The sequence below is a fragment of the Typopeltis vanoorti genome, chromosome 11 (assembly GCF_054136105.1).
Source record: "Typopeltis vanoorti isolate ZY-2024b chromosome 11, IOZ_Tvanoo_1.0, whole genome shotgun sequence".
NCBI lineage: Eukaryota > Metazoa > Arthropoda > Arachnida > Uropygi > Thelyphonidae > Typopeltis > Typopeltis vanoorti.
The window spans coordinates 66,622,431-66,645,787 of NC_143559.1; the positions used below are offsets into that span (position 1 = coordinate 66,622,431).

The 23,357-nt window shown below is 35.9% G+C and overlaps 1 protein-coding gene across 1 annotated transcript in view; it reads left to right on the forward strand.

Annotated features, from left to right (window-relative positions):
- Nucleotides 1-23,357, forward strand: part of LOC150101689 (cathepsin L-like) — a 118,618-nt gene that overhangs the window by 14,968 nt on the left and 80,293 nt on the right. Inside the window, exon 4 of the mRNA XM_090400126.1 lies at nucleotides 15,128-15,227. Within this exon, the coding sequence (XP_090256252.1) occupies nucleotides 15,128-15,227 (100 nt within the window). The remainder of the gene's footprint in view (nucleotides 1-15,127; nucleotides 15,228-23,357) is intronic.

Below are 23,357 nucleotides of genomic sequence, written 5' to 3' on the forward strand. Positions count from 1 at the left end.
TGTGATCAATGCCATCTGTTCACTCCCCTAATTTTTTTCAGAACTTGCATATCTGCGTTCTCTAGTGTTTCATCAAGTGCTTTATTTCTAACCCATCTCTCAGATCCATAAGTTTGGTATTTTGGATAATTTCTCAATTATTCTATATTAATTTATTTAACTGGCTGCTTACCATACCAGCTTTGCTTATTCTGTTGACTATTTTCAAATTTAATTTGCCATCTTCACAAAACCTGTGCCCAAAAAGCTGGAATATTTTACGTTTTTACATGTTCTATAGGTTTTGCATTGAGAATGTAGCTGAAGTTTTCTGTGTTCTTGCCTATTTTCATAGATTTGGCCTTTTTATTGCTGATTTTCATGGCAAATTTGTTATAGTTGTTCGATTTAATAAGTGAATCCTGAAGACTTGCACTAGATATGTTTAGGAGTACATCATATACATAAAGCAAAGAGCTAAGTTTATCTCTAATTCTAATATTGGGCTTCCATATAGATGATGAATAAGAGTAGAGATAATGTGTGTCCTTGTCTTACACCTGATTTTACATCAAATCATCTTCCTGTATATTTCTTTCGATTCTAACTGCTAACTGACAAGTTACATAGACTATGCATTGCTCTGTATAATGTACCATTTACCCCATATAATTGTATTGTTTTTTGAAAATCTTTTCTCTGGCACCTTGTCATGTGCCATTTTCCAGATTTACAAAATTTAAGTACAGTCCTTGTCATATTCTTATGATTTCTCAATTTGTCATAAAGTGAAAATCTGATCTTGACAACTTCTATTTGGCCTGAACCCAGCTTATTCTGCTACAATCTTTTTCAACCTCTTTTCAAATATACTTGCACAAATTTTACCTGGAACAATTAATAGAGAAATTCCTTTCTTTCTTTTAAGGTTACATGGTGATCAGCATTCATATTTACGAATTTAGGGACACAAAACACACTTGTTGAAATGATTATTTTACTAATTATTAATAAAATAAAACTTGACGTTTCGACCCCTGTATTGAGGTCATCATCAGAAGGATACATGTGTATAATGAACCAAGCTACATGCTCTTTCACTCTTTACTTAGCCTTGCCTCTAGCGATAATTCAATAAAATAAAATAAAAATTGAAAAAATAAATAAAAAAAATTTAAATAATTAATAAATAAAATAAATAAAAAACTACAATAAACTCTGCTGAAGTCCTCATGTACTAAGATTCTTCTGGATTTGTACAGTTCAGATTGCTATACTATGATTTTCTTCAGGACTTGTACAGTTCAAGTTGCTATTGAATGTTAAGGGGGGGGGAACACTTCACCAAGTCTTCTTGCAGTGGGATTTTTCTTTGGCTTGTTCTGGTTGCTATAAAGGTTGCAAATGGGTCCTCCACATTCTTGGAATGGTTAGGCCATCATTTTTGTTCAGATTTGGATTATGTTTGAGCATTTCACATGCTTCTTTAAATTTCTTCTCGAACCAGGTTTTGGTACAGTGTAGGGACTTGGTATTTTTCTAATCAATTCTGTGGTATGTTTGGAGTGCTTGGTCAGAAAGACCGGTTTTTCCAAAATGGAGATATTTAATGTGTAGTTTGTGTTTGTCCTTCCTAATTGGGATGGTTTCCCCTATGTATGGTAGATTACATGTGCATTGTATTTTGTATACCCCTGGGTGGGCTAGGTGTGGAAGGGGATCTTTGGAAGAACTGAGTAGGTGTCTTAATTTTGTCGGGAGTTTAAAGGTAGTTTTGATGTTGTATTTGTGTAGTGTTCTGTCTATTTTTTCGGAAATGCCTCTAACATAAGGTATTGCAATAGCATTCTTGAAATCTTTTTTGTTTTTACTAGTATCTCTGTGGAGGATCTTGTGAATAGTTTTTTTTACTGTATCCATTTTTTGTAAATGTATGGTTGATGATCTTGTATTCCTGGTTTAGAGCTTGTTCATTTGAACAAATAGTTTGAGCTCTTTGTTTAAGGGTGCTTATGACACCTAGTTTTTGTGTTGGATGGTGATAAGAATTTTTGTGTATGTACTGGCCTGTGTGTAGGTTTGCAGTAGACTGAGAAGGAGAGACAGCCTGAGGGAAGACGTGTGACGAGTGCATCTAGGAATGGAAGAGAGTTGTTTTTTCTATTTCAGTGGTGAATTAGATATGTTTGTTCAGGTGGCTAAGGAATGTATTTAGTGCTTCGCGGCCATAGGGCCAAATGGCGAAAATATCGTCGACGTATCTGAGACAAATTTTGGGCTTTAGGCATGCTGACTCTAGAGCTTGTTGCTCAAAGTCTTCCATATAAAAGTTAGCTATTAGGGGGAAAGGGGTGAGCCCATAGCCGTACCCTCTTTTTGAAGGTAAAAATTGTTTTGCCATACGAAATATCCAGAGCGGAGTACGTGAGTTTTGTGTCCCTAAATTCTTAAATATGAAAGAGAAATTCCTCTAATTCTCATTCAACTTTATTCCCTTTTTTAAAATGGGAACTATGAGAGCTCTATTCCAATCATCTGGAATACACCCTTCTGACCAGGCACTCTGAATTATGCATTGTAGCCACTGCAAAACCTTTATACATACTTAAGCATTTCTGGTAGAATATCATCTACACACTGGCTGCCTTTCCACATTTCAGTTTTTGATGGCTTTTTTTTTTTTACATCATATATTTATGTGTACTTCTGTTTGCATTCCTCTTAAATTTTTACTGCTGTTTTTGTCACTGCATTTAACAATCTAAATAATTACTCCAGGCATCTAGGATATCTTCAGTTTTCATACTACTTAGCTTTGATTTCTTTTGCAGCACTCTTTTCAATTTGAAAGCTTTTTCAGTAGCCTCCAGAACATTTTGCCACCTTCCTGATATTTATCTTCTATATTCTTACCAGAGTCTTCCCATGACTTTTGTTTAGCTACTTTTACACACAGCTTAGCTCTTGCATTTTCTTCTGTATTCTTTTGGGGCATCTGCCAACTTATTTGCTAGGAACTTTTGTTATGCCCTCTTCTTTTCCAGGACTGTTTCTTTAACTTCTTGTGTCCACCATGGTGTTCTTATTTTTCTCTCCTTGCAGACAACTTCACTATATTCACATGCCATTTACAGACAAAAAATATTAGTGGTGGTGGTGGTGAGCAGTAGATGGTGTTGGTGTAAATGATGGAGATGGAGAGTTGTAGAGTAGGTGCCCTCCCTCAGTGAGTCTTTGGACTACTTGGAGGTTTCACGAAATAATAATCATAATAATATACCTCCCTAGCTGAATCAAAAAACGCTCAGTTTTCTTTAATAATGTGTGTATAGTTGTCTACAGTTTACCTGTAAAGGTTGCTCAACTTTAATTCTTTTAAAACTTTTTATCAGCTGTTCTTTTCAGTGCGTTACCCATTTGTGTCTTACTTAGCACTTCCAGTTATTTGACTTCCAGTTTCAAATCCTCTGTACTCTTGTATTCTCAACCAGCAATAAGATATCACTATCAACAGTGACATAGTCAATGAGGTTTTTTCTTATTTCTTACATCTTCTCTCTCTGTGAACATGAACGTACGTCATGGTTAGTAATCACCAATCTACGTACTGAGTAGAAATCCAGCAAATACTTATCATTATCATTTTATTATTAGCTTTTCCCTTTTCTCCAAATTTTCCGAAAACATTCTTATATGTCTGGATTTATTTTCTACTCTGCTGTTTTAGATCTCCAACAAGAACCACTTTTTCAATTTTTTTTGCTATTTGCCTGCTCACATAACTCAATATTCCTTCTTCCTTAGAAGAACCTTCTGCGGGAATATTGTCCATTTCCTCATTTTGTAAGTTTGCCCACAACTCTACTTGAAACTCCTTTACAATCAAGAAGTTTCTTTTCTTCTTTGATGTTGAATAATATTGCTACTCCTTCCTTTCCTTGATCATTATTGCCTGAATATAACATCTTATTTAGTAAGATTTCGCCTGTCTTTGTCTCAGTAATGCCAATTATATCCATGCGATACTTTTACATTCTTATGCAAGTTTAATTTCCTTTCCATTACTGCTTCCTATATTGACGGTTCCTATCTTCTAGATGTTGAGTTGGAGTTTGCTTCAGTAGCTGACTTTACTGTTTGCCCTGTTCCCTGATGAAGATAGCGGGAACCTTGTTTAACTAGGTGATGCCTTGGCTGGCATGAAATCTCATTATGTGGTACTGTCATATGCATTTGTGGTTTTAGCCAATATAGTATAATTTGATTGACTAAATCCCAAATTGCCAGCTCATCCTGATGCATTCAGTACCTAGTATATTCTTACCAACTGGGCGCATCACATGAAGGTTGAGGATTTGACATTTAGTAGTCAATCAATTCTCTGCATTTCTTAAAGGCAATGTGTAGGTTATTTGGCTTTGACCCTTAAGCAACCCCATTATTTAATATAAATAAGATATAAGTATAATTATTTGCATAAAATTCCTTTAAAAAGATTTAAAAGATGCACTTTTCTCTCTATTTCAGATTAGATTTATATCTGATTTGATTATAAATTATATCAATTAGATTTATATCTAATTTCAGAAATGAAACAGTTTCCTAACAACAAAACAAACAGAATTCTTGGCTAATCCTTCTTAGGACTAACCACTTTGGCTTTCTAGTACATTTAATAGTTAGTTCCAAAATGAGAACCATTTCACTCTGATTCAAATTACATTCTGAAATAAGTCTTTCCTTAAACTGGAAAAGAAATATTCTTGTCTACTTCAGACTTCAGTATAAACATGTTATCAGACAAATTGCCCTGCTTCAGAAAATTATCCTTGAGAAGAAAATACTTAGAATAAACTCTGTCAGCTTTACAGTTTGCTAAACCATATTTTCATACTAATGAAATCAGTTCCTTTTTCTGTCTGAATATAGTTTTCTCGTCTGAAGTATTGAAAGAAATATACAACTTTTGATAGAATTTTGATGAAGAAAACAACAATAGATCAAATTTACTGAAGGAATTCACTTTTTCTAAGCTGTTCTTCCCTGTTAACCAAGGTTAGAGGCCTTTTCTAGATTTTTTTTTTTATCTTCTGATTCTTGCATCATTTGCAAGAAAACTCCGATTCATCTCCATAACAGTGAAAACAAAACTTCATCAGCTGTTGTTAATTATGCTGTTTCTTGAATGTCTGCATGTGCACATATTCACTTCAAACTGCTTGTTAAACTTAATAGCACTCTCCTTCTATGGATATGACAAAACAATGGGTAAAATGATAAACTATAACACTTTTTATGAATGTTAGTCAAGTGAGTTTTAATTTTTCGTCCTACTAGTTTCACCAATTTTTGCTATCTGCATCTTCAGGGATACAATTGGTAAGCGATATGACGGTAACAGACTAGGTTTTAACTGACAGTTCTAATTCATACAAAATTAGTATTGTGCGAGACAATGTGTGTCTCGGGAACATGATTTATTTGTTACGAGACATAATGTAATTGGCGTGAAAGTTCATTTCTTTGATGTTTAGTGATCTAATTGAAGTTTTCCAAATTTCTGGTAGGATTAGTTCTTGATTCTTATTTAGGTTTCCTGTTTCCTGGCGACCATAGCAGCCTCCTTGAAGGTTCTGGAATGGTAGCTCTCTTCTATATAGGGCATATGACTCTTATCCCACTCAATAAGATGGTTGGTAGAGGCAAAGTGGGAAGAAAGGCCTGAAATATCTTGTCTGTTGTTTCTAATATAACCTAGTGCTCCTTTTGTCTTGTTCCGAAGCTTCTAGAGAAAGAATTAGCCATACGAGAGCCTTGCTCAGCCAAATAGACTCTCAATGCTATGATTTTTTCACAGATATCTCTAATAACCTTGACGTAGATACCTGGCAACTTTTAGATAATATGATTAGCAACAGTTATGCCCAAACCTTCAGTTACAGCAAAAAAAAGCAAATTGATAAATTCAACTTGCTATATGATAATTACATTAACTCTAAACTGTCTCTACCAGATAACTAAGTGATAATAAACCTATCTAAACACATTTTAACAAAACCTGAAATCTCAATTCTCAAAAAAGGATTCAATTTTGCCTTAAACCTACTGCTATTCCTAAAATAGAGTTCATCTGCAACTTAGAAAAAGCCATCTCATTGCTACCACAGCCAATAGCTAATGACTTACGATTAAAAAAGCAGCATTCTCCGCTCCGTCAAGATCTCCTAACACCAATTCTAACCAAATGGAAAGAAGAACGCTACTCAAATTAAAGAATAATAAAGACATCATCATACTTAAAGCTGACAAAGGCAATAATACTGTTATGTTAAATACAAAAGATTATGAAGAGAAAATTAAAAATCTATTATCAGACATGTCTGTCTATGATGTTCTCAGTACCTATGTTCCTATGCAAAAAAACCATAACGACACCAATGAATTATTACGTGGAATGACTAACTGGCCTATAGACTTAATAAGAAAGCTAAAATCCATGTACCTGTTGACTCCAAGATTGTATGGCATTCCTGAAATACATAAAGAGGGTATACCATTACGTCCAATAGTTGATGGAATCTATTCTCCAACTTACCAACTGTTTAAATATCTAACCAAGATTTTACAACAGCACATTCACAACTCTGATATTTATATCAAAAACTCGCAACATTTTATTGAAAAATTAAAAAACATCCCTATCTCTGAAGATGATATACTAGCAAGCCTTGACGTCACATCTTTCTTTACAAACATTCCAGTTGTGGAAGTCATCAACATCTTAGACAACTTGTTCCCAAGAAACATCACTACTTTGTTCAATCATTGTTTAACTTCGAAATTTCATTTGGCAAAAAACAGTCTACAAACAACTTACTGGATTAGCCATGGGTAGCCCCTCTCTCCTTCTTGTGCTGACTTATTCATGGAAGATCTAGAGGATAAAATCATATCTCAATTTACCCCAAAACCGAAAACTTGGTACAGATATATAGATGACATCTTTATCATTTGGAATAATACGAAAGAACTAATGGATTATCTCAACCAAATCAATAGTTTCCACCATACCATCAAATTCACATTAGAAATTGAAAAAGATGAAAAACTTCCATTCCTAGACATCCTAATAAAGAAACAAACCAATAACAGTATCAACCTGTCTGTGTATAGAAAATTTACGAATACTGGACGTTACCACCATTTCAACTTGTCACATCATATATCCTAGAAACTTAGCATTATCCATATGCTTAAGAAAAGAGCTATACAGTACACCACAGACCAGGATGACTTACAAAAAGAATTAACTACGATATCCAGAGAGGTATCCTTAAATAGTTATCCTAAAAGACTCTGCAACAAGATTCTCTTTTCGGATATACCACAAAGAAAACGTGATGACACCCAATACATCAGTACTATAACTATTCCATTTGTCAGCAGCATTTCCAAAAAATTGGCTATCCTTCTAAAACCACACAATATTAGAGTAGCATTCAAGCCGGTCAATACTATTCAGAAATTTTTAAGATTACCGAAAGACCCTCATCCTTTCTACAAGTACTCTGGAGTATATAATATAGCTTGCTCCTGTGGTGTTACTTACATTGGTCAGACCTCTAGAAGCTTTGAAACGAGACAGAAGAAGCACATAGGCTATGTTAGAAACAACAGACAAGATATTTCGGGCCTTTCTTCCCACTTCGCCTTTACCAACCAATCTTATTGAGTGGGATAAGAGTCATATGCCCTATATAGAAGAGAGCCACCATTCCAGAACCTTCAAGGAGGCTACTATGGTTGCCAGGAATCAGGAAACCTAAATAAGAATCAAGGTCTAATCCTACTGGAAATTTGGAAAACTTTAATTAGATCACTAAACATCAAAGAAATGAACTTTCACGCCAATTACATTATGTCTCGTAACAAATAAATCATGTTCCCAAGACACGCGCATTGTCTTGCACAATGCTAATTTTGTATGAATTAGAACTGTCAGTTAAAACCTAGTCTGTTACCTTCATATCGCTTACTAATTGTATCCCTGAAGATGCCGATAGCAAAAATCGGTCAAACTAGTAGGATGAAAAATTAAAACTCACTTGACTAACATTCATAAAAATTGTTATAGTTTATTATACAAGTAGTCAAGAAAAGAAAATAAGACAATGGGTAAAATGAATTTTCAGGTACAAAAAATAGTTTTACTTAAATGTATTTATGTAAAATAATAATAATTTCTTTATATGCTGGTCGAAATCCATTTCAGTTCTTGAACTTAAACTGTCAACTTCATGTATTCTCTCCATCATTTTTATGAAATATCAAAGTTCAGCAATACCTGATAACATAAACTAAAATTACAGACTGTTTTAATAGCTACAATTTATAAAATTATTAATATAATTTTTTATATTCTCTTTATGGAGATGAAGACAAGTGAATTTAATTACAATGATAAATTAAAATTTGTGACATTAAAATAAATACTGCATTACATTACTATAGACAGGTAATGCATGGAGGAGGGGATTAATACATTTAGTTATATCTAATCTCTTTGCAATTTTTTTTTATTTTTATTATAAGACTGCTTAATACATGAATCAACTAATTTATTAAAGCATAAAATGTGTATCTGAATGAAAGTCATCAGATACTCCACGTGACACTTTGATTAACTTGCTATGCTCTGTTATACAAAAATGTCTATTTTATGATTTTGTTATAAGTTTTAAAGAAATTCAAACGAACTGATATCTGTAATCCTTTTGCTCTCTTTTGAAACTGTTTAAAAACATGAGCATATGTATTTTTGTGAATTATTAGTAACCCATCTGTATGTGATCCAGTTCAAGCCCATCAAATAATCTTTACTTACATTTACATTTTCATCTTTCAATTACTAAGAAAATTTGCATGCATTACTAACTAGAATTATACAAAGTATCCTAAAATGTTTGTCAAGCATTCTGCTTTTCATTTCTTGAGCTTGAACAGACTTCAAACATAAGGAACTTACATTAGATAAGCAGCTTATCTACCCACTGTTACTACTAATGCATTATAGGTTTTACCTTGTGTGTGTGTGTGTGTGTGGAAAGTTTTTTACCTTGGGTATAATATACGTTAAAGATACCAAGCTATTTTAAACCTGGTTTTAATCCATTTCCCAAGTAAGCAAACAGACAAGTAAGTCAAGTTTGCACCTGCAAGTAGTGCAAATCTTAGGCAACTCATGGTAAAGGTGGAATAAGCTCTGATCACTATTCTTAATATTTACCCTTAATGCAAAGCACATCTCCTTGAGGAGATGTATATGATGCTATGCATTAAAGGCAAGGAGCCACTACCCACATTGGTTTCAACCTTTACTGAGGTCTCTTCAGTGGGAGCCAGGCTTAGAAATACCAAGGTTTAAGTAATACAGAGCTTATAAGTATTTTACCAAAACAAGTTACCATAAGGTGCTTTGACCTTATTAAATAAAAAATCTCAGGATGAGAGATAGATGTAGAAAGTTTTTTACCTTGGGTATAATATACGTTAAAGATACCAAGCTATTTTAAACCTGGTTTTAATGAAGTAAGTAAAGAGACAAGTAAGTCAAGTTTGCATCTGCAAGTAGTGCAAGTCTGGGTGACCTGCACGTACTTGTCTGTATGCTTACTTGGGAAATGGATTAAAACCAGGTTTAAAATAGCTTGGTATCTTGAACATACATATATATATGGGACTGTTCAGACAACTCATTTACTTTACCCATGGATGATTCCCCCCCCCCCACTCCTCTCCCCACAATTCTGTGCAGCTTTATTTTTAACTTTCTTGTACCCCGTCCTGCAGCAGATTTTCCTCTGTGAAATTGCTAATTGTAAAATTTATTTCTCTACAGCTTAAGTGCAATGAGATGAGATAATTATCATAGTTAAAAGGGTCTAAGAATAGTGTGTGTGTACAAGCCATTTATGTTGCATTCATAATTGTGTGCTCAATAACTTTCATAAGTTTTTCCTTTCTAATAGTTACCTCTTTATTTAAACTAATTTTGGATGGTCAAAATGTTAAGTAAAGATATATATTTGACAGTTCTTCATTAAAACTCAAACAGTCTAATTTATCATTGCTAAAGTGCAAAATAACTGCAAATGTTTACTCTTGTACAGGAATGCCTAAGGTAGAGGTTTCATTTAACATAGACTAAACAACTTGTTAATTAGACTGGTCAAGTCAGCCATATTCTAAAAATGTAAGCATTCTTGTTAAAGGGTGGGAATTAGGTGATATACAACATGACTGTACTACCATATTTTTAAAAATGCATTATGGGAAAGGCTAAGTGTGAGTGCATTCAGAATGGATCCTGCTTGTTGCTGGGTAGGTGTTACTAGTACTACATTAATATCTGGAAGCAGATAGTTTTGCCTTATGTAAGTGAGAGTATAAGAGATCAAAAACAGAGGGTGAAAGAATTGATAGTTGTGGCAGGTACGAATGAATTGAAAGGAGATAAATTTTTTATGAGAGAGGACTTGAAAGTATTGTTAAAGGTAGCGAAAGAAAAGAGTGACAGAGTTAGAATGGTGAGTCTTTTGCCACGGTATGACAGAGAGGAGTTTAGAAGGAGGGCCATAATTGCAAATGACATTATGTGCAGGTTATGCAGATGGTGTGGTGTCTAATTCGTGGATGTGTGGAATGAGTTTGATGGACAAAAGGATTTATACAAGATGGATAGCCTGCATTTGAATGGATTTGGTGTGTGGAGACTGGAAAAAGTGTTGCTGAATGAAGTGAAAATGGATGTGCAGAACCAGGGAAACTAGAACTACCAAGGAGGGGGGGATGATATGCAGACATCAGTGAGACAGTTGAGTGTAAGAATGTATATAATGTATCTGAGCCTGTACTAAGGACAAAAAATAGGAATGGGATATTTAGAATAATGCATCAAGATAGGGGTGGGACAAAGGGATCACTGCATTTCATGTATACTAATGCCAGGAGTATTAGGAACAAGAAGGAAGAATTTTTGGCCTTGATTGGCTCTTCCTGGCCACAGGTTATTGGCATTAGTGAAACATGGCTGACAGAAGATGATATAGTTAGTGGGATAGAATGTGTAGGTTATAGTGTGTTTAGGAGGGACAGAGAGAATAAAATGGGGGGAGGGGTATTATTGACGATAGCTGATGAACTGCAGCCAAGGCGAATTGAAGTTGTATCGCAGGATAGCGAAAAGAGCTCATTTGAGGCTATTTGGTGTGAGATTGAGACTGGCAGAATAAAATATACAGTTGGGTGCTGCTATAGACCAGGTGATGGAATAGATGGTGGAGATAGTATGCATAAACAAATTGATGAAATGAGTAGAAGAAGGGTAATTGTTATGGGGGATTTCAACTATGGTAACATTGATTGGAAGGAGGAGAGGACACGTGAGGAAGGAAATGGATTTTATTCAATTATTAAGGGATAACTATCTGAGACAGCATGTAATTGAAAATACTAAGGGTGTGAGAATGCTTGACCTGGTAATAGCATATCAGAATTTGACTGTAATGAATATGACCATGTTGCCACCTATTGGTGAGAGTGATCATAAGGTTTTGACCTGGGAGGTGGCTAAAGGTGTGGAATTTTCGATTAAGACAGGGTATATGTGGAATTACCATGCTGGCAAGTATGACAAGCTTAGGCGATTGCTTGGATCAGTGCCATGGCATGTACAACTGCAAGGGCTGGATGTCGATAGAGCATGGGAAGTGGTCAAGGAGCATTTACAGGAGGTTATGGCTGATTGTATACCTAGGGTCTGAATAGTAAAACAAGTAGGGGTTAAATGGATGAATAACACCATTAAGCTTGAGCTGCAAAAAAAAAGAAACAACTGTGGAGAGAATTTAAAGAAAGGTGTGACCTGCAGGCACACGAACGTTATAAAGTGCAGGCCAGAAGGGTAACAAGTGTGGTAAAAAAAAGCAAAAGTGGATTATGAAAGGAAACTAGCTAAGCAAGCTAAAGAGAATCCCAAACAGTTCTTTCAATATGCTGCAAGCAAGAAAAAAACTGTACATGGCTAAATGATTTTAAGGAATGACGATGATAAGGAGGTCACTAAATCAATCGATATAGTGGTGAGCGAGCACTTTGCAAAAGTATATCATCCAGGTGGTGACATTGAAAAAATGAAGGAACCATTAGTTTATACAGGAATTGTGATGAATGAAGTGGAGGTGAATAGTCTATTACAGAACCTTAAGTGAATATCTGTGGGATTGGATGGTATACCTGCACGGGTCTTGCGTGAAGCGGCTAAGGAATTATCAGTGCCCCTGACCATGTTGTTTAATCTGAGTCTCGGGTCTGGTTTAGTCCTGAAGGTGTGGAAAGAGGGGAAAATAGTTTCACTGCATAAAGGAGGATCCAAGACTACAGTTGCAAATTACTGACCGATCAGCATATCAGGGGTCGTTGTCAAGGTCTTGGAGAAAGTAGTCAAGGGAAAAATACAGGAATGGATTGATGAAAATGAGATACTGTACGGGGGACAGCATGGCTTTGTGAAGGGTAGATCATGCCTCAGTAACTTGCTCAAGTTTTATAACAAGGTGACGGCTGAACTGGATAAGGGTAATGGGTTTACAGTGATACTGCTGGACCGGGCAAAGGCGTTTGACAGGATACCACATGGAATTCTAATCCGTAAACTACAACATACGGGAATGGATATAGGGTTGGTGAGATGGATAATTGGGTGGTTGATGGAGAGATATCAGAGAGTAGTTTATTCAGGAGTAGAGTACAAAAGATGGCCTGTGACTAGTGGTGTGCCGCAGGGTTCTGTTCTTGGACCACTGCTGTTTAATTTGTTCATTAACGATATAGGGAAGGATCTAAGAGGAACAGTTCATTTGTTCGCTGATGATGCAAAGTTAGGTAGGGCAATAGTGAATGCAGAAGATGTCAAAATCTTGCAGGATGACTTGGATAGATTGGAGTTCTGGGCTAAGGAGAATGGATGTCAATTTAATGTGACAAAATGTAAGGTTATGCATTTTGGGGTGAAAAGATTAGCAGCAGTATACCACATTGGTGGAACTGTACTCCAGTAGATTGATGAGGCCAGGGACTTGGGAGTGTTGTTGGATAGGGAGATGAAGTTTGGGGGGCACATTGCAAAAGTAGCTAAATTTGCTCATCAACTCACTTGGTTGTTGAAAAATACCTTGACGAGCAGAGACAAGCAAGTTATTGTACCTCTGTACCGAGCCTTGATAAGACCTCATCTCGACTACTGTGCCCAGATTTGGTCACCTAGGTTCCTTCTTGATGGGGAGGAGGTGGAGAGGATCCAGAGGCGAGTGACTAAGACGATAGTGGGTCTATGGAATGAACCATATGAGAACAGGTTGAAGATTTGTGGGTTGCAGAAATTAGTTGATAGGCGGAAAAGGGGAGATATGATTGAGACATTCAAATTGTTAAAGGGTTTCTATAAGATTAATTCAGAGGATATTTTTGAGATCAGGACTGGTGGTGGGAGAACTAGGGGACACCTATGGAAGCTGGGCAAGAGTGTGGTTAGCAGGGGTGTTAGAGCTGGGTTCTTTACTTTTAGAGTGGTAAATGAGTGGAATAAGCTGCCAGAGTCTGTTGTGGGTGTTATGATGGTGAGTGAGCTCAAGGCAAGGTATGATAGATACTGTGAGAATGTCATATAGTTGTGTGGACATGATGTTTAGGGCCTCCCTCGTTGAGTCTAAGGACTCCCTGGAGTCGCCCGTAATAATAATAAAATTGCTTGGTATCTTTAACTTATATATATATATATGGGACTGTTCAAACAACTCATATTTACTTTACCCATGGATGATTTCCCCCCCACCCCTCCTCTCCCCACAATTCTATGCAGCTTTATTTTTAACTTTCTTGTAACCTGTCCTGCAGCAGACTTTCCTGTGTGAAATTGCTAATTGTAAAATTTATTTCTCTACAGCTTAAGTGCAATGAGATGAAATAATTATCATAGTTAAAAGGGTCTAAGAATAGTGTGTGTGTAGAAGCCATTTATGTTGCATTCATAATTGTGTACTTAATAACTTTCATAAGTTTTTCCTTTCTAATAGTTACCTGTTTATTTAAACTAATTTTGGATGGTCAAAATGTTAAGTAAAGATATATATTTGACAGTTCTTCATTAAAACTCAAACAGGAATTTTGATTTGGAAGTCAGTTTTAGCAGAAAAGACTGTATTATGCCTTTGGTCTAATTTATCATTGCTGAAGTGCAAAATAACTGCAAATGTGTACTCTCGTACAGGAATGCCTAAGGTAGAGGTTTCATTTAACATAGACTAAACAACTTGTTAATTAGACTGAAGTCAGCCATATCCTAAAAATTTAAGCATTCTTGTTAAAGGGTGGGAATTAGGTGATATACAACAGTGACTGTAATACCATATTTTTTAAAAAAACTGCATTATGGGAAAGGCTAAGTGTGAAATCATTCAGAATGGATCCTGCTTGTTGCTGGGTAGGTGTTATCAGTACTACATTAATATCTGGAAGCATATAGTTTTGCCTTCCAAGCTATTGATTCCCTGCAGGTTTGTAGAGCATTTTTACTTCTCAAATCAAACTTGAATGATTATATTGCCATCATGAAAAGTGATAATTCCATAGGAAGTTTGTGATAAACTGCAGTGCATATAGAAAATTTCTGAATTATATTCGTCTTTATCACAAACTATAAGATAATCAAAACTAAATTCATTAATGTTTTCCCTAGTTGTGCTATATTATATAGTTGACTCACTATAGCAAACACCAAAATCTATCAAACTACCAAAAAGGTATAGCCAAAATTCCATAGGTGCAATGCTATGCTAAAAAATATCACTCTAGCCAGCTAAGCACTATAATGAACTATTCCTAATGAGTGCTATGAATCAGCTGTATATTGAATTTTCATGATAAATGACTGCTAATTTAGAAATCTTAAAATATTCAGTGAATACAATGTAATAAGTGCGTCTGAAATTGTTACTACATTACATTTAAATGAGGTTGTAGTTTGGTTGGAGTCCATCATTGATTAAGGATAATTTAATCCATGTTACATGCATAACATCTATATTTTCAGATGTATCTTGATGCTGAAACTTCTGATGATGACTATGTTGCCAAAGTGATGTTTACAGATTTTGTAGGATTGCATAGAAGGGTGTATGGCAGTGAATCAGGTAATAGTTGCTTTTATTTTTTATGCTTCTATCAGTAACACTTTGAATGTTTAATTTTACTGTTTATTGCTGTTTTTATCTTAACATACAAATATCATCTAATGGTAATAAATATATTTTCACATTAATTTGCATTCAGAGTGGATACTAATCAATAATTTAATAAATTTAGTTTAATCCTTTATCCAAGTGTGAGCAAACAAAGTTTGTGCCTGAAAGTAACTTCAGGACTGGGGTAAGGTGGTACAACACCAGGGCACTCCTTGCAAAGGTGGAGCAAGCTACCAACACTCCTATCTCAGTATCTCCCATAATGCAAAACACATCTCCTTGCGGATATGTCTAATGTTATGCATTAAGGGAAGGGCCACAACCCAGACTAGTTTCGACCTTTATTGAGGTCTCTTCAGCGGGAGCCAGGCCCAAGTGGAGATACCAGGCAGAAGCATTAGCAGGTCATCTCTACCTATAGGAGTTGCCAAATGGTGTGCCACCCTTTTTTAATAAATTACTCTGGATTTAGAGAAAGATGTTGAAAGTTTATTTTTCACTTGGTTAGAGTATAATAAATTTAGTTTAATCCTTTATCCAAGTGTGAGCAAACAGTTTGCGCCTGAAAGTATCTTCAGGACTGGGGTAAGGTGGTACAACACCAGGACACTCCTTGCAAAGGTGGAGCAAGATACCAACACTCCTATCTCAGTATCTCCCATAATGTAAAACACATCTCCTTGCGGATATGTCTAATGTTATGCATTAAGGGAAGGGCCACAACCCAGACTAGTTTCGACCTTTATTGAGGTCTCTTCAGTGGGAGCCAGGCCCAAGTGGTGTTGTACCACTTTACCCCAGTCCTGAAGATACTTTCAGGCGCAAACTTTGTTTGCTCACACTTGGATAAAGGATTAAACTAAATTTATTATACTCTAACCAAGTGAAAAATAAACTTTCAATATTTTTCTCTAAATCCAGAGTAATTTATTAAAAAAGGGTGGCACACCATTTGGCAACTCCTATAGGTAGAGATGACCTGCTAATGCTTCTGCCTGGTATCTCCACTTGGGCCTGGCTCCCACTGAAGAGACCTTAATAAAGGTCGAAACTAGTGTGGGTTGTGGCCCTTCCCTTAATGCATAACATTAGACATATCCGCAAGGAGATGTGTTTTGCATTATGGGAGATACTGAGATAGGAGTGTTGGTAGCTTGCTCCACCTTTGCAAGGAGTGTTCTGGTGTTGTACCACCTTACCCCAGTCCTGAAGATACTTTCAGGTGCAAACTTTGTTTGCTCACACTTGGATAAAGGATTAAACTAAATTTATTATACTCTAACCAAGTGAAAAATAAACTTTCAACTTCTTTAATCAATAATTTGTAATGGTATGCTCACATGAATCAGCTTTTCTGCTTTTGTTGGCCACCTGATAATTAGAATAAAACCCAGTCTCTTCATATACATGTTTTTTGACAATGTTTCAATCACATCCATAGGATCTACATTTAGTATCTGAATGGCAGGATGTCTGCTACCACTGCCAATCATAGTTAAGAATAAAACTGATTTTGTGTGTTGATTTATTACTATGAATGAGACACGGATTCATCATTACACACACACCAGAATCCAAACAGCAGTCAAGACAGTGAACAGAAGCTGGTTATTCAGCGCCAAAGAAGGCAAAGTTGGTTCCATCAGCAGGAAAGATGTTTTGGGATGCTAAAGGCAATTTTTTTAATTATCTTGAAAAGGGTAAAACAATAACTGGGGAAATATTATTCTGATTTTTTAACCAGACTAGATGAAAAAATTTGTGAGAAAAAACATAGTTTGCAGAAGGAAAAAAATCATCTTTCATCAGGACAATGCAGATACCCACAAAGGTATTTTTGCAATGGGAAAATTAAGGGATCTGTACTATGAATTGGTGGAACATGCATCCTATTCACCCAGATTTGGCTCCCTCTGACTTCTATCTCTTCCCAAAACTAAAACTCTTCCTCGCTGGTCAGTGTTTTTCTTCGAATGAAGAGGTGATTGCAACTGTAGAGGGGTATTTTGCAGATCTTACTGAGAACCACTACAGGGACGGATAATGGCGCTGGAGCATCGCTGCAATAAATGTATTAGTCTTAAGGGAAATTATGTTCAAAAATAAAAATAATTTTGAAATTAGAAATTCGTTTTTTCATTGTTAGGCCGAGAACTTTTCAGATCACCCACGTATATCTTTCATCCAACACTGCTAATAAATACAAAGTATTTATGCTGAGAAGGGAATTTGTAGCTCTTTTTGGCTTTGTAACAATTGAATAGGAAAGTTTGGCAAATAATGGCAAGTTCTCTTGTAAGGGGAGCTTTGGTGGAAGAGGTTGGAGGCTCTGTTGACAAGAGTTTCGATGATCCCATATTGTTGAGAAGGGGAGTGGGATGGTGGAAAAGTTTGTATGTATGTATCTCCCTGTGTGGGTGGATTTTCTGTAAACTGAGAAAGAAAGGGTACCTACCCAGACTGGTTTCGACCTTTATTGAGGTCTTATCAGTGGGAGCCAGGTTAGAAATACCAAGATTTTAGTAATACAGAGCTTATAAGTATTTTACCAGAACAAGTTAAAACACATAAGGTGTTTTAACCTTATATCTCATCCAGAGATTTTTATTTAATAAGGTTAAAACACCTTATGGTAACTTGTTCTGGTAAAATACTTATAAGCTCTGTATTACTAAAATCTTGGTATTTCTAACCTGGCTCCCACTGATGAGACCTCAATAAAGGTCGAAACCGGTCTGGGTGGTGGCCCCTTGCCTTTAATACATAGCATCATACATCTCCTCAAGGAGATGGGCTGTGCATTAAGGGTAAATATTAAGAATAGCGATCAGAGCTTATTCTACCTTTTACCATGAGTTGCCTTGACTTGCACTACTTTGAGGGTCAGCTAGACTTCCAATACGTGCAGGCACAAACTTGACTTGTTTGTCTGTTTGCTTACTTGGGAAATGGAGTAAAACCAGGTTTAAAATAGCTTGGCATCTTTAACATTTATTATACCCAAGGTAAAATACTTTCTCTCTCTCTCTCTCTCTCTCTCTCTCTCTCTATATATATATATATATATATGTATATATATATATATGTGTGTGTGTGTGTATGAAAGAATGATCTTTCATACATATATATGAAAGAATTTTCATATATATATATATATATATATATATATATATATATATATATGAAAGAATAACATACATACAAAAATATGTATGTTAACTCGGTTAACATACATATTTTTATGAGGAATTGAATGACTAGAACTGAGATTTCAGTAACAAGGTTTTAATATAAAAACACTACTAGTTTCAGCCTCTAACAGCCTTCATTAGGTGACATTATAAAAGAAAGAAAAAAGAAAAAACACTAAACACTGAAGGTTAAAAGACTATGAACAACATAGAGAGACTCTATATACATGATTACAGCTGAATGACTATCTGGGAGGTTGTAGCTCAAGTTATTATTTAGATGAACAGGATTAAAATGATTTCTCTAGATTCCATGATTTTTTTCTGTAGTTCATCACTGCAATAGAAGATGCTAGTAGATTTTTCCCAGCAGACTTTGTGACTTTGGTTGTCATCATTAGAATTAGCCGAGAAAAGGATGTGACTTGATAATGCGCTGTCTCTTGTAAGTAATGTGTGTGTGTGTGTGTGTGTGTGTGTGTGTGTACATACACACACACCACAGGATATATATATATATATATATATCAAGGGGTGCTTAAGGGTCAAAGTTATATAACTGAGAGGAGACTTCCGCATAGCCTTTAAAGGAATGCGGAGAACCGATCAGGGCTTCTGACCTAATGTCCAGTCCTCACCTTCTCATGGTATATCCTGTTAGGTATCTACCTGGATACTGAATGAACAAGGATAGGCTGGCAATTTGGGATTTAGCCGAACAAATTATATTCTTATTGGCTTAAACCAAAATAAAAAATGATGGTACAACATGACAGAATTTCATGCCGGCTGGAGCATTGCCCAGTTAAACAAGGCCCCTGTTGTCAGGGAACAAGGGAAAACAGTGAAAAGACAGCTACTGAAACAAATCCTAAAACCTATCCCAAGTCAACATCACTAGAGTTAAAGATCGGTACTATCAACACAAGAAGCCTGAATGGCAAAGAAATGAAGCTAGTGGAGGAATTGGATAAGTACCAGATTGATATAATAGGGGTGACTGAAACAAACAAAAAAGGCAAAAACTGGTGAGATCTTTCTGAGCAATAAATACAAAATGTTATATTCAGGAAATGACAATCAAGGAAAAGAAGGAGTAGCCATAGTATTCAACACTAAATACGAGGACAATCTTCTTGAATGCCAGGCAGTCTCAAACAGAGCGATGTGGGCAAATATGAGAATGGGGAACTGGACAATGAGATTTATTTGTGCGTATGGTTCCACAGAAGGTTCTATTAAGATAGAAGTGGAGGAATTTTTTGAGGCTTTAGAGAAAGCAACTGACACAATGAAGAAGGAAAAGTTGGTCCTTGTTGGGGATCTAAATAGCAGAGTAAGAAATGACTGTCATACAAAAATGTTTTGGGAAAATTTGGAGAAAAGAGCAAAGCTAATAATAATGGCAAATACCTGTTGGATTTCTGCTCAGGACATGGACTGATTATTACTAACACATGTTCCAACATAAAAATGTGCACAAATTCACATGGAGAGAAGAGGCTAGGAATAAGAAAAGTCTCATTGACTATGTTATTGTTGATAGTGATGTTTTCTCCCTGGTGCAGGACACCCGAGTGTACAGAGAATTTGAAATTGGAATTGATCCCTATTTAGTCTTGAGCAGGATAAAATCTGAATTTCATATTGAAAAGAACATGTAAGAAACTTTTAAAGCGAATAAAAGTTGAGCAGCTCTCACACATGAACTGCAGACTAAAATATGCAAACATGATTGAAGAAAAAATGAGAGTTTGAGAACAGAAACCAAACCTCGAAGATTCAGTGGCAAACCCTGAAGGAAACACTGATTGATTCAGCCAGAGAGGCATATGGTGAGGTTGTCTGTAAGGATAGAAAAATGACAACTCCATGGTGGACACAGGAAGTTATAGAGGCAGTGAAAGAAAAGAAGAAAGCATATCAAAAGTTCCTGGCAAATAAGTCAGCTTGTGCTCTTAGAGAATACCAAGACAAATGTAAGAGAGCTAAACACTGTGTAAAACTAGCTAAACAAAAGTCATGGGAGGACTTTGGTAAGAACATAGAAAATAAATATCAAGAAGGTGGCAAGATATTTTGGAAGTTGTTGAAAAAGCTCAGAAATGAAGAAAAGAGTGGTGCTGTAAAAGGAATTAGAGATGATAAAGGTGACATGAAAACTGGAGAAAAAGATATCCTTGAGATATGGAGTAATTACTTTGAAAAATTGCTAAATGAAACAATCGGTGACAGCACAGTGGTAAAAAAAACTGACCAGGCATGCAATCAGGAATATATATCTATACTTGAAGTAGAAAAAAAACATCAAAAGCCTGAAATGTGGAAAGGCAGCTGGAGTAGATGATATTCAACCAAAAATGCTCAAGTATGGAGGTATAAAAGTCTTGCAGTGGCTGCACTGCATAGTTCAGAAGGCCTGGAAAGAGGGATGAATTCCAGATGATTGGAGTAGAGCTCTCATAGTACCCACGAGTGTTCATGGTAAGATACATGCAAGTATACTCGAGAAACGGTCGATAAGAATTGTGGAAGAGAAGCTTGATGAAGAACAAGCTGGATTCAGGCCAAATAGAGACTGTCTGGATCAGATATTCACTGTAGAACAAATAGTTGAGAAATGATCATGGGAATATAACAAAGATCTGTATTTAAGTTTTGTCGATTTGGAAAAGGCATATGACAAGGTGCCAAGAGAGAAGCTATTCAATACGCTACAGTTATATGGTGTCAATGGGGCATTATATCAAGCAGTACTTAGTCTTCATTTGAGTTGTAAGTCAGCTGTTAGAATTGAAGGAAGTACAGGAAGGTGGTTTAATGTTAAATCTGGTGTGAGACAAGGATGTACATTATCCTCTCTCTTATTCATTACCTATATGGATCACATTATGAAGGAATGTGGTGTTAAACCTGATATCAAAATTGGAGATGTTAATCTCAGCTCTGCTTGATGCAGATGATGTTATACTTCTAAATAAATTGGCTGCAAGTCTGCAAGATTCCCTGACTAAAGTGAATAACTGTTTTAATAGATATAGTTGGAAGGTAAGCATTAAAAAGACAAAGACAATGAAAATAAAATAGGCAGAAATACTGAATGTATCAACTGCATTGTGGACGGAGAACTTATAGAAAACAAGTAAAACATTTCAGCTACTTAGTCACGTTTTTAGTGAAGATGGTAAATTAAATATGGAAATAGACAACAGAATCAACTAAGCTGGTATGGTTGGATGTCGATTGAATAAATTTATATGGAATAAGAGAAAAATTAGCCAAAACACTAAATTAGCTGTATACAAGACAGTATTCAAGCCAATTTTAACTTATGGATCTGAGAGCTGGGTCAGAAGTAAAACACTTGACCAAAGACTAGAGACCGCAGATATGAGAGTTCTGAGAAAGGTTAGGGGCATGAAGAGGTGGCATCAATGGCAATATCATATTAAAAAACGAGGATTGTAGGAAAGAACTTGACATTGTCAACATCCAGGAATGCATTAGCAGAGCTAATCTCAGGTGGTATGGTCACTTAAACAGAATGGGCGAGGAAAGATTAGCAAAACAAGTGTTCTCTGCCAGGTTGGCAGCAAAACGACCCAGAGGAAGACCGAGATATAGGTAGATTGATACGGTACAAGGTGCCTTAGATGATAGAAATATAAGATCTGATAACGTTGGAGTCTTGACAAGTAACAGACTGATTTGGAGGAAAATTGTAGATAGGAAGTTAGTAATGATGTAATTTTTCATGCATATGAAATAGAAGCTTTTGAGTTTAGCTCAGGCATCATTCAAGCCATTAAGATGTTATACATCAATGCTCACTTCTGCTTGAAGATAAACAGGCTCATCATATCTATTGCATACAGTAGAGGAATTCAACAAGGCTGTCCTCTTTCTAGTCCCTTTTACACAATTGCCATAGAACCCTTTCTGAGCTGATTAAACATATTGCTTAGGCCACACCATCCTTATATATCTCATACCAAGCTATAACTTTGACGGCATTTGCTGATGATGTTGCTGTTATTGTCTGGCAAGATGAGGATTTTTCTAACACAAACAGCATACCAAGAATATCAAACAGCCTCAGGAGCTACGCTTAACACACACACACATAGCCGCAAGGCTGTGGTGTGGTAAATGGAGAAGACAACCTGATGTCTGTACGTGTGGCCATTGGTCTACAGAGGGAAACAAATACCTGGGAATTCACTTAGGAAACACATCTTATGTGGATAAGAACTGGGAAATACTTAGTAAACATTTCAGACAAGTACTAGGAAAGTGGGTGGCAGTTTGAGCTTCTGCATCTGTTAGCGGGAGAGTTATTCTTATCAATCAGATAGCTTCCAGTGTTCTTTGGCATACAGTAAAAATTCTAGCTCCTACAGAACAATTCATTAAGAAAATACAATCAGAAATTTATCATTTTATATTATTATTATTATTATTATTATTATTATTTGACACCTCCAGGGAGTCCAAAGACTCATCGAGGGAGAGTGTGCCAACAGCATCGAACGATTGGCCCCCTTCCAACTACTAACTGCGCTCAAACTTATTTAACTGAGCCATTAGTAGCAGAGGCTCTACCAATCTACCAATATATGGAACAGAACCACCTGACTTTCCTACAACAAGCTATTCTTCTGTGAGATAGATATAGAGATGTCCTCTTTGCTATTATCAGTTTCATGGCATGTGTTTCTGGAAAGAACAAAAGTCTAGTAACAACAGTTCTTTTGTCATAGCCATTCTTCTGGAATGTGGCCGAAACAAATTTTTAAGTTATTTAGTTATTTCATCATCATTAATGAAAATATTGGCTCAGGTTCCTTAATATTTATATGATAAGTATGTAAAAAAAAAAAAAAAAAAA